Source organism: Ranitomeya imitator, chromosome 4 (assembly GCF_032444005.1).
Source record: "Ranitomeya imitator isolate aRanImi1 chromosome 4, aRanImi1.pri, whole genome shotgun sequence".
Lineage (NCBI taxonomy): Eukaryota > Metazoa > Chordata > Amphibia > Anura > Dendrobatidae > Ranitomeya > Ranitomeya imitator.
Window position 1 is genome coordinate 11,554,268 of NC_091285.1, and position 13,592 is coordinate 11,567,859.

Here is a 13,592-nt window from a genome sequence, read left to right on the forward strand (position 1 = left end):
ATATAACTACTATAATACTGCTCCTATATACAAGAATATAACTACTATAATACTGCCCCCTATGTATAGGAATATAACTACTATAATACTGCCCCCTATGTATAGGAATATAACTGCTATAATACTGCCCCTATGTGCAGGAATATAACATTTACAATAAGGTGACACAAATCTTGTTGTTGCTTCCATTTTATGAATAACTCGGAATAAATTAGAATTTGAAGATTTTTATTTTGCAATGTGCAATGTTAAGTAAAGTGCGTAAAATTAAGATCCAAGCTCCTTATTACAGACGTAGGAGGGTTGTGGATGAAGAATATGCAGTAAACATTATTACAGGAAAATTCACCCATAAATTTACAGAGATAATGAAGGAAACCAAAGAAAATTAAAAGAAAAAAAAATTGTTAAAAAAATGTAAAAAAATTTGATAAAGTTACAAAAGTTTCTTGAAACCAGAAGCTTTGTCTCCGTTGGGAGGAATGGACAGATGAGCGATTCACCAATATAATAAAATGACCTTAATGTGAAACTACGGATTTATTATGATCAGATGACATGGTATCTTGGCCGGGGGTCTTCTCTGTAATGGGGGTAGTAACGACGGCGATCCTTTAATATTGCCCCATAGTTCTCAGCATCATTCTCTGCACCCCCGTCACCTGGAAGGAATTCTTAGTGGCTAGGAGAGAAGAAGAACATAGAAAATTGTGTAAGAGAAATAAAATACTGATGTATTTGGCTTTTGTATCTTTCACAGCGATCCCTCAAATTTGGGATAATCAGCTCAATGGCGGCCACAAGGCTCGGATGGGGCAAATGATGGACAGTTGGCCCCTTACTCATCAAACAGCGATTTCTCATATTCTCCCTAATAGATTCTTACCATAGACCAAGCCAGTGTAGCCCCACCTAAAAGGAAAAACAAAAAAGTCTGGAAAACTACTAGAGCCACAAATATCCAAAGATCCAAAGCAAAACTGCACACGGGTCTATGTGATGTATCGGAGGACAGAAATGGTAAAAAAATAAACAGGACGATGAAGATAAAGAGGAAGAGGATTCCTAGAAATATGGAAGAACACAAAGATGAAGAAGAGAACAAGGGGAAGAAACACAAAGAAAGAAGCCAACACCATGAAATTAGCAGTGAAGAAGAGGAAGGTAGGAAGGCAGAGAAAAAAGTGTGGAAGAGGGAGGCGAGCAAGAGGGAGGCGTGGAAGAGGGAGGCGAGCAAGAGGGAGGCGAGCAAGAGGGAGGCGAGCAAGAGGGAGGCGAGCAAGAGGGAGGCGAGGAACAGAGAGGCGAGGAAGAGGGAGGCGAGCAAGAGGGAGGCGAGCAAGAGGGAGGCGAGCAAGAGGGAGGCGAGCAAGAGGGAGGCGAGCAAGAGGGAGGCGAGCAAGAGGGAGGCGAGCAAGAGGGAGGCGAGGAAGAGAGAGGCGAGGAAGAGAGGCGAGCAAGAGGGAGGCGAGGAAGAGGGAGGCGAGGAAGAGGGAGGCGAGGAAGAGGGAGGCGAGGAAGAGGGAGGCGAGCAAGAGGGAGGCGTGGAAGAGGGAGGCGAGCAAGAGGGAGGCGAGCAAGAGGGAGGCGAGCAAGAGGGAGGCGAGCAAGAGGGAGGCGAGCAAGAGGGAGGCGAGGAACAGAGAGGCGAGGAAGAGGGAGGCGAGCAAGAGGGAGGCGTGGAAGAGGGAGGCGAGCAAGAGGGAGGCGAGCAAGAGGGAGGCGAGCAAGAGGGAGGCGAGCAAGAGGGAGGCGAGGAAGAGAGAGGCGAGGAAGAGGGAGGCGAGCAAGAGGGAGGCGAGCAAGAGGGAGGCGAGGAAGAGAGAGGCGAGGAAGAGAGAGGCGAGCAAGAGGGAGGCGAGCAAGAGGGAGGCGAGCAAGAGGGAGGCGAGGAAGAGGGAGGCGAGGAAGAGAGAGGCGAGGAAGAGAGAGGCGAGGAAGAGAGAGGCGAGGAAGAGGGAAGAAAGCAAGAGGCGAGGAGGAAGAGCGAGGCGAGAGAGAGAGAATATTGGAGAACGAAGTCAAAGAATAAGATCAGGCATAGATAGAGAAGTAATTGAGACATACAATAGAAACAAGATAGAAAGAAGGACAAGCTGAAAAAAAAAAAAAAAAGATATAGGGGAAGAATAATGAGATCATGAATAACGGGATGAGGGTGACAAAGACTAAAGGTACCTTCACACTGAACGATATCGCTAGCGATCCGTGACGTTGCAGTGACCTGGCTAGCGATATCGTTCAGTTTGACACACAGCAGCGATCAGGATCCTGCTGTGCCATCGTTGGTCGGTGCAGAAAGTCCAGAACTTTATTTCGTCGCTGGATCTCCCGAAGACATCGCTGAATCAGCGATGTCTTCACTGGTAACCAGGGTAAACATCGGGTTACTAAGCGCAGGGCAGCGCTTAGTAACCCGATGTTTACCCTGGTTACCAGCGTAAAAGTAAAAAAAAAAACCAAACACTACATACTTACCTTCCGCTGTCTGTCCTCCAGCGCTGTGCTTCTCTGCACGGTAAGCGCCGGCCAGCCGGAAAGCAGAGCACAGCGGTGACGTCACTGCTCTGCTTTCCGGCCGGCGCTTAGTGCAGAGAAGCACAGCGCTGGAGGACAGACAGCGGAAGGTAAGTATGTAGCGTTTGTTTTTTTTTTACTTTTACGCTGGTAACCGGGGTAAACATCGGGTTACTAAGCGCGGCCCTGTGCTTAGTAACCCGATGTTTACCCTGGTTACCAGGAGACCGCTCTCCAGCGACGCTGCAGCGATCGGGATCATTGTCTGGATCGCTGCAGCGTCGCTAAATGTGACGGTACCTTAAGAAAAACGTGGCAGAAATTAACCCCTTCCCGACCTTTGACGCCACGTAGGCGTCATGAAAGTCGGTGCCATTCCGACCCATGACGCCTATGCGGCGTCATGGAAAGATCGCGTCCCTGCAGATCGGGTGAAAGGGTTAACTCCCATTTCACCCGATCTGCAGGGACAGGGGGAGTGGTAGTTTAGCCCAGGGGGGGTGGCTTCACCCCCTCGTGGCTACGATCGCTCTGATTGGCTGTTGAAAGTGAAACTGCCAATCAGAGCGATTTGTAATATTTCACCCATTATAACGGGTGAAATATTACAATCCAGCCATGGCCGATGCTGAAATATCATCGGCCATGGCTGGAAATACTAGTGTGCCCCCACCCCACCCCTCCGATCGCCCCCCCACCCCCCCGATCTGGCCGGTACACTGCTCCGGCTCCCCTCCGCCCTGTGCTCCGCTCCCCCCGTGCTCCAATCACCCCCCCGTGCTCCAATCACCCCCCCTGCACTCCGATCCACCCCCCCCGTGCTCCGTTCCACCCCCCCGTGCTCCGTTCCAGCCCCCCCGTGCTCCGTTCCACGCCCCCCGCGCTCCGTTCCACCCCTCCCGCGCTTTGATTCCCCCCCCCCGTGCTCCGATCCCCCCCCCCCGTGCTCCGATCCCCCCCCCCCGTGGTCCCCCCCCACCCTATCATACTTACCGATCCAGCCGTGGTCCCGTCCGTCTTCTCCCGGGCGCCGCCATCTTCCAAAATGGCGGGCGCATGCGCAGTGCGCCCGCCGAATCTGCCGGCCGGCAGATTCGTTCCAAAGTGCATTTTGATCACTGAGATATAATCTATCTCAGTGATCAAAATAAAAAAAATAATAAATGACCCCCCCCCTTTGTCACCCCCATAGGTAGGGACAATAAAAAAATAAAGAAATTTTTTTTTTTCCACTAATGTTAGAATAGGGTTAGGGGTAGGGTTAGGGTTAGGGGTAGGGTTAGGGTTAGGGGTAGGGTTAGGGGTAGGGGTAGGGTTAGGGCTAGGGGTAGGGTTAGGGGTAGGGTTAGGGGTAGGGTTAGGGGTAGGGTTAGGGGTAGGGTTAGGGCTAGGGTTAGGAATGTGCACACGTATTCTGGTCCTCTGCGGATTTTTCCGCTGCGGATTTGATAAATCCGCAGTGCTAAACCGCTGCGGATTTATGGCGGATTTACCGCGTTTTTTTCTGCGCATTTCACTGCGGTTTTACAATTGCGATTTTCTATTGGAGCAGATGTAAAACCGCTGCGGAATCCGCACAAAGAAGTGACATGCTGCGGAATGTAAACCGCTGCGTTTCCGTGCAGTTTTTCCGCAGCATGTGTACAGCGATTTTTGTTTCCCATAGGTTTACATTGAACTGTAAACTCATGGGAAACTGCTGCGGATCCGCAGCGTTTTCCGCAGCGTGTGCACATACCTTTAGAATTAGGCTATGTGCACACGGTGCGGATTTGGCTGCGGATCCGCAGCAGTGTTCCATCAGGTTTACAGTACCATGTAAACATATGAAAAACCAAATCCGCTGTGCCCATGGTGCGGAAAATACCGCGTGGGAACGCTGCGTTGTATTTTCCGCAGCATGTCAATTCTTTGTGCGGATTCCGCAGCGTTTTACACCTGTTCCTCAATAGGAATCCGCAGGTGAAATCCGCACAAAAAACACTGGAAATCCGCGGAAAATCCGCAGGTAAAACACAGTGCCTTTTACCCGCAGATTTTTCAAAAATGGTGCGGAAATATCTCACACGAATCCGCAACGTGGGCACATAGCCTTAGGGTTAGGGTTGGAATTAGGGTTGTGGTTAGGGTTAGGGGTGTGTTGGGGTTAGTGTTGTGGTTAGGGGTGTGTTGGGGTTAGTGTTGTGGTTAGGGGTGTGTTGCGGTTAGGGTTGTGATTAGGGTTATGGCTACAGTTGGGATTAGGGTTAGGGGTGTGTTGGGGTTAGTGTTGGAGGTAGAATTGAGGGGTTACCACTGTTTAGGCACATCAGGGGTCTCCAAACGCAACATGGCGCCACCATTGATTCCAGCCAATCTCGTATTCAAAAAGTCAAATGGTGCTCCCTCACTTCCGAGCCCTGACGTGTGCCCAAACAGTGGTTTACCCCCACATATGGGGTACCAGCATACTCAGGACAAACTGCGCAACAATTACTGGGGTCCAATTTCTCCTGTTACCCTTGTGAATCTAAAAAAATGCTTGCTAAAACATAATTTTTGAGGAAAGAAAAATGATTTTTTATTTTCACGGCTCTGCGTTGTAAACGTCTGTGAAGCACTTGGGGGTTCAAAGTGCTCACCACATATCTAGATAAGTTCCTTGGGGGGTCTAGTTTCTAAAATGGGGTCACTTGTGGGGGGTCTCTACTGTTTAGGCACACCAGGGGCTCTGCAAACGCAACGTGACACCCGCAGACCATTCCATCAAAGTCTGCATTTCAAAAGTCACTACTTCCCTTCTGAGCCCCGACGTGTGCCCAAACAGTGGTTTACCCCCACATATGGGGTATCAGCGTACTCAGGAGAAACTGGACAACAACTTTTGGGGTCCAATTTCTCCTGTAACCCTTGGGAAAATAAAAAATTCTGGGCTAAATAATTATTTTTGAGGAAAGAAAACGTATTTATTATTTTCACGGCTCTGCATTATAAACTTCTATGAAGCACTTGGGGGTTCAAAGTGCTCACCACACATCTAGATAAGTTCCTTTCAGGGTCTAGTTTCCAAAATGGGGTCACTTGTGGGGGGTTTCTACTGTTTAGGCACATCAGGGGCTCTGCAAACGCAACGTGACGCCCGCAGAGCATTCCATCAAAGTCTGCATTTCAAAACGTCACTACTTCAATTCCAAGCCCCGGCATGTGCCCAAACAGTAGTTTACCCCCACATATGGGGTATCACCGTACTCAGGAGAAACTGGACAACAACTTTTGGGGTCAAATTTCTCCTGTTACCCTTGGGAAAATTAAAAAATTCTGGGCTAAATAATTATTTTTGAGGAAAGAAAACGTATTTATTATTTTCACGGCTCTGCATTATAAACTTCTATGAAGCACTTGGGGGTTCAAAGTGCTCACCACACATCTAGATAAGTTCCTTTGGGGGTCTAGTTTCCAAAATGGGGTCACTTGTGGGGGGTTTCTACTGTTAAGCCACATCAGGGGCTCTGCAAACGCAACGTGACGCCCACAGAGCATTCCATCAAAGTCTGCATTTCAAAACGTCACTACTTCACTTCCGAGCCCCGGCATGTGCCCAAACAGTGATTTACCCCCACATATGGGGTATCAGCGTACTCAGGAGAAACTGGACAACAACTTTTGGGGTCAAATTTCTCCTGTTACCCTTGGGAAAATAAAAAATTGCAGGCTAAAAGATCATTTTTGAGAAAATAATTTTTTTTTTTATTTTCATGGCTCTGCGTTATAAACTTCTGTGAAGCACTTGGGGGTTCAAAGTCCTCACCACACATCTAGATTAGTTCCTTTGGGGGTCTAGTTTCCAAAATGGTGTCATTTCTGGGGGATCTCCAATGTTTAAGCACACAGGGGCTCTCCAAACGTGACATGGTGTCCGCTAATGATTGGAGCTAATTTTCCATTTAAAAAGCCAAATGGCGTGCCATCCCTTCCGAGCCCTGCCGTGCGCCCAAACAGTGGTTTACCCCCACATATGGGGTATCAGCGTACTCAGGACAAACTGGACAACAATATTTGGGGTCCAATTTCTCCCATTATCCTTGGCAAAATAGGAAATTCCAGGCTAAAAAATCATTTTTGAGGAAAGAAAAATTATTTTTTATTTTCATGGCTCTGCGTTATAAACTTCTGTGAAGCACCTGGGGGTTTAAAGTGCTCAATATGCATCTAGATAAGTTCCTTGGGGGGTCTAGTTTCCAAAATGGGGTCACTTGTGGGGGAGCTCCAATGTTTAGGCACACAGGGGGCTCTCCAAACGCGACATGGTGTCCGCTAACAATTGGAGCTAATTTTCCATTCAAAAAGTCAAATGGCGCGCCTTCCCTTCCGAGCCCTGCCGTGTGCCCAAACAGTGGTTTACCCCCACATATGAGGTATCGGCGTACTCGGGAGAAATTGCCCAACAAATTTTATGATCCATTTTATCCTACTGCCCATGTGAAAATGAAAAAATTGAGGCGAAAATAATTTTTTTGTGAAAAAAAAGTACTTTTTCATTTTTACAGATCAATTTGTGAAGCACCTGAGGGTTTAAAGTGCTCACTAGGCATCTAAATAAGTTCCTTGGGGGGTCTAGTTTCCAAAATGGGGTCACTTGTGGGGGAGCGCCAATGTTTAGGCACACAGGAGCTATCCAAACGCGACATGGTGTCCGCTAACGATGGAAATAATTTTTCATTCAAAAAGTCAAATGGCGCTCCTTCCCTTCCGAGCCTTACCATGTGCCCAAACAGTGGTTTACCCCCACATGTGAGGTATTGGTGTACTCAGGAGAAATTGCCCAACACATTTTAGGATCCATTTTATCCTGTTGCCCATGTGAAAATGAAAAAATTGAGGCTAAAAGAATTTTTTTGTGAAAAAAAAGTACTTTTTCATTTTTACGGATCAATTTGTGAAGCACCTGGGGGTTCAAAGTGCTCACTATGCATCTAGATAAGTTCCTTGGGGCGTCTAGTTTCCAAAATGGGGTCATTTGTGGGGGAGCTCCAATTTTTAGGCACACGGGGGCTCTCCAAACGTGACATGGTGTCCGCTAAAGAGTGGAGCCAATTTTTGATTCAAAAAGTCAAATGGCGCTCCTTCCCTTCCAAGCCCTGCTGTGTGCCCAAACAGTGGTTTACCCCCACATATGAGGTATCAGCGTACTCAGGACAAATTGGACAACAACTTTCGTGGTTCAGTTTCTCCTTTTACCATTGGGAAAATAAAAAAATTGTTGCTAAAAGATAATTTTTGTGACTAAAAAGTTAAATGTTCATTTTTTCCTTCCATGTTGCTTCTGCTGCTGTGAAGCACCTGAAGGGTTAATAAACTTCTTGAATGTGGTTTTGAGTACCTTGAGGGGTGCAGTTTTTAGAATGGTGTCACTTTTGGGTATTTTCAGCCATATAGACCCCTCAAACTGACTTCAAATGTGAGGTGGTCCCTAAAAAAAATGGTTTTGTAAATTTCGTTGTAAAAATGACAAATCGCTGGTCAAATTTTAACCCTTATAACTTCCTAACAAAAAAAAATTTTGTTTCCAAAATTGTGCTGATGTAAAGTAAACATGTGGGAAATGTTATTTATTAACTATTTTGTGTCACATATCTCTCTGGTTTAACAGAATAAAAATTCAAAATGTGAAAATTGCGAAATTTTCAAAATTTTCGCCAAATTTCCGTGTTTATCACAAATAAACGCATAATTTATTGACCTAAATTTACCACTAACATGAAGCCCAATATGTCACGAAAAAACAATCTCAGAACCGCTAGGATCCGTTGAAGCGTTCCTGAGTTATTACCTCATAAAGGGACACTGGTCAGAATTGCAAAAAACGGCAAGGTCTTTAAGGTCAAAATAGGCTGGGTCTTGAAGGGGTTAAAGTAAGTTAATGACAAAGAAAGGGAGATAACTACAAAAATATAGAACTACACAAAGAAGATGTAAGAAATTAACAAGATGAAGATAAAAGGAAGCTGAGGAAGATAAAGAGAAGTCCAATGGAAGGAGGAGAAGGGGCGAAAGAGGAAGAGGAGGAGGAGAAGGAAAGGAGGAGGACGAGGAGGAAGTAAAGGAAAGAAGGAGGAAAGCATGTTGTGGATGAATTCTATCCCAAACAGGAGAGAGCACTTGATGCTAAAGACTGAGAAGCCCTGTAAGGGCCGAGGGTCTTATTTTTGTGGTTGTACCCCAGGTCTAACACACTGATCTTATTAATTACCAGTCCCAGCATCCATTGGGGTTGGTCGCAATGGTTCTGGCTTGAGGATACAGGATGATGAAGTTATTGAGATCGGCCACCTGGTTGTACCCGGCAAATCTGGCAAACTTGTCACTAATTTTCTCCCTGCAAAAATAAAATGAAATTTAAAAATCGACAAAAGTCTAAATCTAAATGACGAAACCTTAATAACCCTTGTTGTAGGTTGTAACACAGATATTAAATTAGAGGGAACAATCTTCTTTGGGGAAGAACATTCTGATCTTTTGTCTACTGCCCCTAAATATTGGAACATCTTATAGGGGCTCGTTGGTTCCTCGTTGTTGTTTTCATGCTCTAATGACTGGACAGGAGCCAATAGCACAAGGACCTCCTGTCATGTGACCTCCAATCCTGTGACACTGAAAAGGTCACATGACATTGACACCTAGTGATGTTACCATAGCAACCCCAGAGCAAGCAAGTTATTCTAGAATTACCATCTATGGAGCGAGGGTCTACTGAGGGGGCAGGCTAACCAGGGCTCTGGTGCGTAAGGGGGCACAAACATGGTACAAATGGACCTTTCCCACCTTAAAGTTAGCGAGGTGATATTACCTGCCCTGAAGACAGCCGTGGAACGCAATATGGAGTCTGCACCCTGCAACGAATGAGGTTTGTAATAAGTCTCCTACTCGCAAAACTACAGAATTTCTTAGAAAAAAAGAATAAGCGAGCACTTAAAGGGGCGGCCATGGCTGCCTTCTATGAAATGTAAAAAAAAGCCCCAAATCGGTGAATAGGTTCTGGTTTTGCAGCTAAGCCTCATTCACTTCTATGGAACTGAGCTGCAATACCAGAAACAACCAATGAACAAGGGTGGCGCTTTTTTTTTTTTTTCTTAAAGAACTAAGCCATGTTTCTCTCATCTTGCACATTCCCTTTAAAGGTGAAGGTGACGCTCCTTTAAGAAAAAATAATATTTACTTGACCGTGACACTTACTTGCTCCATTACTACAAGCTGTGGGGACGTAAACGTAGCCCGCGGTGTCCATCCCGTAAGTAATGGCAGGCGCCAAATTGAAGAATTCTGATTGGTCAAAGAGGATTAGCTGAGAATAATAAAGCAGAGAATAGAATTAAGCTTTCCATCGTTATAGAGTCAGGTTGGGTGGGGGACAACAGACATGGAGGAGCTGGTTTAGTGCCCCTTAATGGATCTCATGGCCTCCTTGGAAAACAATGGAGGGATTTTACATTTATGCTGTAGTTCCCCTTTAAATACCCATAATCCTACCTGTCCTGACTGTCCAGCGCTGCTGCTTGGTTTCTATGAAAAAGCAGAACAACATAAATAGCATTCAAAGGACTAGGATAAAAAAAAGAAAAAAGAAAAAAGAAAAATTAAAAAAAAAAAATTTGTTATCTCCCCACCCACGAATATTTACCTGTAGGCCCCCGTGGATGTGATTCAGAGCTTCATAGGCCCCGTTATAGTTGCAGTTATTAAGATACTCATTGTTCAGGGACCCGCAGGCTCCGCCATAGCTGTCAGTGGGCTGCCAAGGGAACAGTGGTCAACGACCAAATCAACAATAATACCAATTTAAATAATATGCCGCTCCTCGGGGGCGGAGCTTCTGAGAATATATGAAGGTAATAACTCAGGAAGGAAGAGTTTAAGGAAAACAAAACTTGGGAACTTTGCTACACAGATCGTTTCCATGTATTTAGAGTCGTCTTATGTCTTATACACCAGTCACAACCAAAAGAGGAATTCTGCTGCTTACTGGAGCATTGTGGGAGATAACGGAAAAAGTTACACAAATGATAAGCTGCGAAATAACACGATAACAGATACAGACTCTTTCTAAAAGGGTCAGCCAGCAGAATTTCGATTGCAGCTCTGGAAGTAGCAAGGACCGCTCATGAGGACACAGCTGCGCTCACCATGGAATGCTCTGCCGCAATATTATACACCGTTTTAATGGCTCCGGAAGGGATATACGCGGCGTAATAATCCTCCAGTTTTTTGGCCACACCTATAGGAGTGAAGAATAGAATGAAAAACTGCAAAACTGACACAAAAAATAAACATTATGCGAAAAGTATCACACCGGACAAGATTGGATACCTAGCTCAGCAGACTGTATCACACATGATTGCTGAGCTAGGTATCTAATCCAATCATGTGTGATTCAGTCTGCTGAGCTAGGTATCTAATACTCTCCTGTGTGATACAGTCTGCTGAGCTAGGTATCTAATCCAATCCTGCGTGATACAGTCTGCTGAGCTAGGTATCTAATCCAATCATGTGTGATACAGTCTGCTGAGCTAGGTATCTAATCCAATCATGTGTGATACAGTCTGCTGAGCTAGGTATCTAATCCAATCATGTGTGATACAGTCTGCTGAGCTAGGTATCTAATCCCATCATGTGTGATACAGTCTGCTGAGCTAGGTATCTAATCCCATCATGTGTGATACAGTCTGCTGAGCTAGGTATCTAATCCCATCATGTGTGATACAGTCTGCTGAGCTGTGTATCTAATCCCATCATGTGTTATACAGTCTGCTGAGCTAGGCATCTAATCCTATCATGTGATACAGTCTGCTGAGCTAGGCATCTAATCCCATCATGTGTGATACAGTCTGCTGAGCTAGGCATCTAATCCTATCATGTGATACAGTCTGCTGAGCTAGGTATCTGATCCAATCATGTGTGATACAGTCTGCTGAGCTAGGTATCTAATCCTATCATGTGTGATACAGTCTGCTGAGCTAGGTATCTAATCCTATCATGTGTGATACAGTCTGCTGAGCTAGGTATCTAATCCCATCATGTGTGATACAGTCTGCTGAGCTAGGCATCTAATCCTATCATGTGTGATACAGTCTGCTGAGCTAGGTATCTAATCCTATCATGTGTGATACAGTCTGCTGAGCTAGGTATCTAATCCAATCATGTGTGATACAGTCTGCTGAGCTAGGCATCTAATCCTATCATGTGTGATACAGTCTGCTGAGCTAGGCATCTAATCCAATCATGTGTGATACAGTCTGCTGAGCTAGGCATCTAATCCTATCCTGTGATACAGTCTGCTGAGCTAGGCATCTAATCCCATCATGTGTGATACAGTCTGCTGAGCTAGGTATCTAATCCTATCATGTGTGATACAGTCTGCTGAGCTAGGTATCTAATCCAATCATGTGTGATACAGTCTGCTGAGCTAGGTATCTAATCCAATCATGTGTGATACAGTCTGCTGAGCTAGGCATCTAATCCTATCATGTGTGATACAGTCTGCTGAGCTAGGCATCTAATCCAATCATGTGTGATACAGTCTGCTGAGCTAGGTATCTAATCCCATCATGTGTGATACAGTCTGCTGAGCTAGGCATCTAATCCTATCATGTGATACAGTCTGCTGAGCTAGGTATCTGATCCAATCATGTGTGATACAGTCTGCTGAGCTAGGTATCTAATCCTATCATGTGTGATACAGTCTGCTGAGCTAGGTATCTAATCCTATCCTGTGATACAGTCTGCTGAGCTAGGTATCTAATCCTATCATGTGTGATACAGTCTGCTGAGCTAGGTATCTAATCCTATCCTGTGATACAGTCTGCTGAGCTAGGCATCTAATCCCATCATGTGTGATACAGTCTGCTGAGCTAGGTATCTAATCCTATCATGTGTGATACAGTCTGCTGAGCTAGGCATCTAATCCAATCATGTGTGATACAGTCTGCTGAGCTAGGTATCTAATCCAATCATGTGTGATACAGTCTGCTGAGCTAGGCATCTAATCCTATCATGTGTGATACAGTCTGCTGAGCTAGGTATCTAATCCTATCATGTGTGATACAGTCTGCTGAGCTGTGTATCTAATCCTATCATGTGTGATACAGTCTGCTGAGCTAGGTATCTAATCTATCATTTGTGATACAGTCTGCTGAGCTAGGTATCTAATCCTGACACTATCACACATAATAGGATAAGGTACATAGCTCAGGAGACGAATCCCACATCATAGGCTTAGATACAGCGGCACAAGTGCCAACATAGATCACGGGTTCGGATCTCACCCTGGACGAGGACGGAGTCTTTAGTTCCGGAGAAAATGAACACTCGGCCACGGGCCAGATTTGATAGCGGATCTATTAACCCCGTGCTGGCGCAGGTCTCGGTGTACGCTTTTAGAGGGATCATGCTGATGCTGGAAGGATACTTCATGCACGCATTGGTCGCGGTCAGCGCGTTCCCAATGGCGCAGTAGTACGGACCTGTAAGAAAACACAGCGCTCACGGAAAACAACGCAACCATGTACAAAGCAATAAAAACGGCGGACGCGTCATGTGACGACATAGAAAGACGGCGGCGTAAATCCCCGTTACCTCCTGCAAACATCCCGGCGCCCACGACTCTGCCAGAATGTGAGACGTGGAACTGGTTGGCCATGTACGCCCCCGAGGAGATGCCCGAAACAGACACGGAGCTTTCCAGGGTGTAGGAGCCTGCGGACACGAGACAGAGACGCGGCTAAAATAAATCATCAGAATAAACCCGTCTACATTACCGAAACTAGGAACAATCGGGACGGCGAAACAGCAGTACAATAGTTGTAAAAAAAAGATCAAAAAGTCATACAAAATGTAAAATGATGTAAAAATACAGATCAGAATCAAAAAAAAAAAAATGTGAAAGTAATTATACTAAAAAAATTATATATATATATATATATATATATATATATATATATATATATATATATATATAATGTATGAATGTGTGTATGTATATATCTCAAGTAATGTTAAAGAAAAAAATTAGGCAAAAAGCATATACCGTACGTTAAAAAGGT

At 45.3% G+C, this 13,592-nt stretch overlaps 1 protein-coding gene across 1 annotated transcript; it reads right to left on the bottom strand.

Moving 5' to 3' along the window:
- Positions 1–211: 211 nt before the first annotated feature.
- On the bottom strand, positions 212–13,321 carry LOC138675060 (poly(3-hydroxybutyrate) depolymerase-like). The gene is made up of 10 exons (XM_069763019.1): positions 13,126–13,321; positions 12,816–13,013; positions 10,677–10,768; positions 10,175–10,285; positions 10,024–10,056; positions 9,730–9,838; positions 9,344–9,386; positions 8,747–8,872; positions 887–912; positions 212–682 (listed from the first exon to the last, which is right to left on the bottom strand). The coding sequence occupies exons 1-10, from the start codon at positions 13,187–13,189 to the stop codon at positions 615–617; spliced, it is 870 nt and encodes a 289-aa protein (XP_069619120.1). The 5' UTR covers positions 13,190–13,321; the 3' UTR covers positions 212–614.
- Positions 13,322–13,592: the final 271 nt, after the last annotated feature.

What these genes read in the sequence shown, in the direction of transcription:
- LOC138675060 (XM_069763019.1), bottom strand. Translation starts at nt 13,189, where the DNA reads ATGGCCAACCAGTTCCACGTCTCACATTCTGGCAGAGTCGTGGGCGCC. An exon ending in AGACTCCGTCCTCGTCCAGG is followed by an intron (nt 10,769 to 12,815) that starts GTGAGATCCGAA and finishes TCACTCCTATAG; the next exon opens with GTGTGGCCAAAAAACTGGAG. An exon ending in CACGGCTGTCTTCAGGGCAG is followed by an intron (nt 8,873 to 9,343) that starts GTAATATCACCT and finishes TTATTTTTGCAG; the next exon opens with GGAGAAAATTAGTGACAAGT.